This window comes from Miscanthus floridulus, chromosome 7 (genome assembly GCF_019320115.1).
Source record: "Miscanthus floridulus cultivar M001 chromosome 7, ASM1932011v1, whole genome shotgun sequence".
In the NCBI taxonomy this organism is placed as follows: domain Eukaryota; kingdom Viridiplantae; phylum Streptophyta; class Magnoliopsida; order Poales; family Poaceae; genus Miscanthus; species Miscanthus floridulus.
Window position 1 is genome coordinate 77,079,919 of NC_089586.1, and position 2,357 is coordinate 77,082,275.

The 2,357-nt window shown below is 48.5% G+C and overlaps 1 protein-coding gene across 1 annotated transcript; it reads left to right on the forward strand.

Moving 5' to 3' along the window:
• Positions 1 to 1,336: 1,336 nt before the first annotated feature.
• Positions 1,337 to 2,056, forward strand: LOC136463505 (histone H3.2). The gene has a single exon (XM_066462498.1). It carries the CDS (start codon positions 1,420 to 1,422, stop codon positions 1,828 to 1,830), a length of 411 nt encoding a protein of 136 aa, XP_066318595.1. The 5' UTR covers positions 1,337 to 1,419; the 3' UTR covers positions 1,831 to 2,056.
• Positions 2,057 to 2,357: the final 301 nt, after the last annotated feature.

The following is a 2,357-nucleotide window of genomic DNA, read 5'->3' on the forward strand; positions in this document are numbered from 1 at the left end:
TTTAAGCATATAATAATTAACCTACCATAAAAATTTCACCACAATTGGACCATAGAAGCTGCAGCTATGAATTATTCTAATTAATTACAGACAAAATTGGATTTTCCAATTAATCTAAATCTACAGCAAAAACTTTGTACTAAAGCGTACTATATTATATGTTCATTGTGTAGATCTACTCATGTGGAGTCCAACAAAATTAGATTTTCCATTTTATGATTTTTTTGTGATTTACTATGATTTTTCAAAGATTTAGCGGAAATAAGGAAAAGACAAAACCCTGCACTGTAGCAAAAACCATGTTACTGTAGCAAAACCGCCGCTGAAAACCGCCTGGGGGGGTAAAATAGACGGTTTTGAAAAGTTCAAGGGGTAAATCAGACCGTTTCATAGTTGAGGGGGTTATGTAGACCAACTCCCATAGTTGGAGGTGGAGTAGACTTTTTCCTTTTTTAAGATACCATTTATTAAAAACTTTTGGAGATGACTTTCTTTTTTTCTCCCTAAATCTCTTGAGTTGCCAAACTACATATTTTTAGGAGAAAAAAATATAGAACTCTTAGAGATGCTCTAGTGCCTTGTTTAAATTCAGGGTGTAAAGTTTTGGGATGTCACATGAAGGTGTCGCATGAGGTGTTCAGATACTAATAAAAAAACAAATTATAGAATCCGTCAGTAATCTGTGAGACAAATTTATTAAGGTTAATTAACCCATCATTAGCACACATGTTACTGTGGCACCATATTGTCAAATCATGGACTAATTAGACTTAAAAGATTCGTCTCGTAAATTAGTCGCAAACTGTGCAATTAGTTATTTTTTAATTTATATTTAATACTCCATGCATGTGTCAAACATTTGATAAGACAGAGAGTAAATTTTAGAGAGAGAAACTAAACAAAGCATAATTCAGATAAATCACTTGCAAGCCTTTTTTTTTTTCCTTGAATTTTTGTATGCCGCGGTCCGCTCCAGGTTCCGCCAGTCTCATTTTCACCGCCACGCGCCCAGGTCTCATTTTCACATTTTCACCGAGGCGCGGGCCGCGGAGGCGCCCCGGCCAAACCAAATTGGCGTGGTGGCGCGGCTTCCAAAAGAAGCCGAAAACCATCTGTACCCACCGACCAGTAGGCCCTCCGATCCTCCCCATTCAGTCCTAGCCAATAGGAGCCCAGCGCCACCCATCACGCGGATCGTGACTCCGCCTCCACCTCATCGGCGCCGTCCATTCCCATCCAACGCCACTCCGTCACCGCGCCCATCCCTGAAAAAGTTCCCGGCTCCCGCTCCGCACCTATAAAGATCCGCTCCATCCCAACGCCTCGCATCACTCCCAGATCCCCAGCAAACCAACTCTTCCGCAAATCCACCGCCGCCTCCGGCTCGCCGTCCTCCGCGCCAAGCACCCAAGCTTCCCGATGGCCCGCACGAAGCAGACGGCGCGCAAGTCGACTGGCGGCAAGGCGCCCCGCAAGCAGCTGGCCACCAAGGCGGCGCGCAAGTCGGCGCCGGCGACCGGCGGCGTGAAGAAGCCGCACCGCTTCCGCCCCGGCACCGTCGCGCTCCGGGAGATCCGCAAGTATCAGAAGAGCACGGAGCTGCTCATCCGGAAGCTCCCCTTCCAGCGCCTTGTCCGCGAGATCGCGCAGGACTTCAAGACCGACCTCCGCTTCCAGTCCTCCGCCGTCGCCGCGCTGCAGGAGGCCGCCGAGGCGTACCTCGTGGGGCTCTTCGAGGACACCAACCTCTGCGCCATCCACGCCAAGCGCGTCACCATCATGCCCAAGGACATCCAGCTCGCGCGCCGCATCAGGGGCGAGAGGGCCTGAGCGAGGCGGGCTCCTCCTCCCTCTGAAGCCGTCGTCGTCGTAGCTTCGTGGCTGCTTGTAGGATTTGTGCTTGTCTTAGTTTCCTTCTGGTGGCACCGGCATGTTGGTAACATTATGCTTGTTCGTAGTCCTAGAGAGTTGTTCGGTCGCTGGGTAACCTGCTTGTTTATCTTGCACTGATGCTGATGTTATGGTGGTCTGTTCTTAATGGAAATGGAATTTGCTATTGAAATCTCTCGATCCCATTAGCTTGTTCGGTTACTCTCCAATGTGAGGTGATTGAATCTCCTGCAAGTTGGATCTTTTAATCCCTTTAGTTCCTCAGCCACAGTGAACATGCATTGCAAGCAGAACACTTTATTCTGCAACATCCCGTAGGCAAATTTGGCCGCCAACAAGCGTTGGCTTCACTGCCTTATCCAGGAACCGAAACGTTGCCTCCACTACAGCCTCTAGCCCCATCTTGTTGCCCGGTTATTCTGCAGGATCTTGAGTAGTACTGTATTACAAGTTTAGGGCCTGTTTGG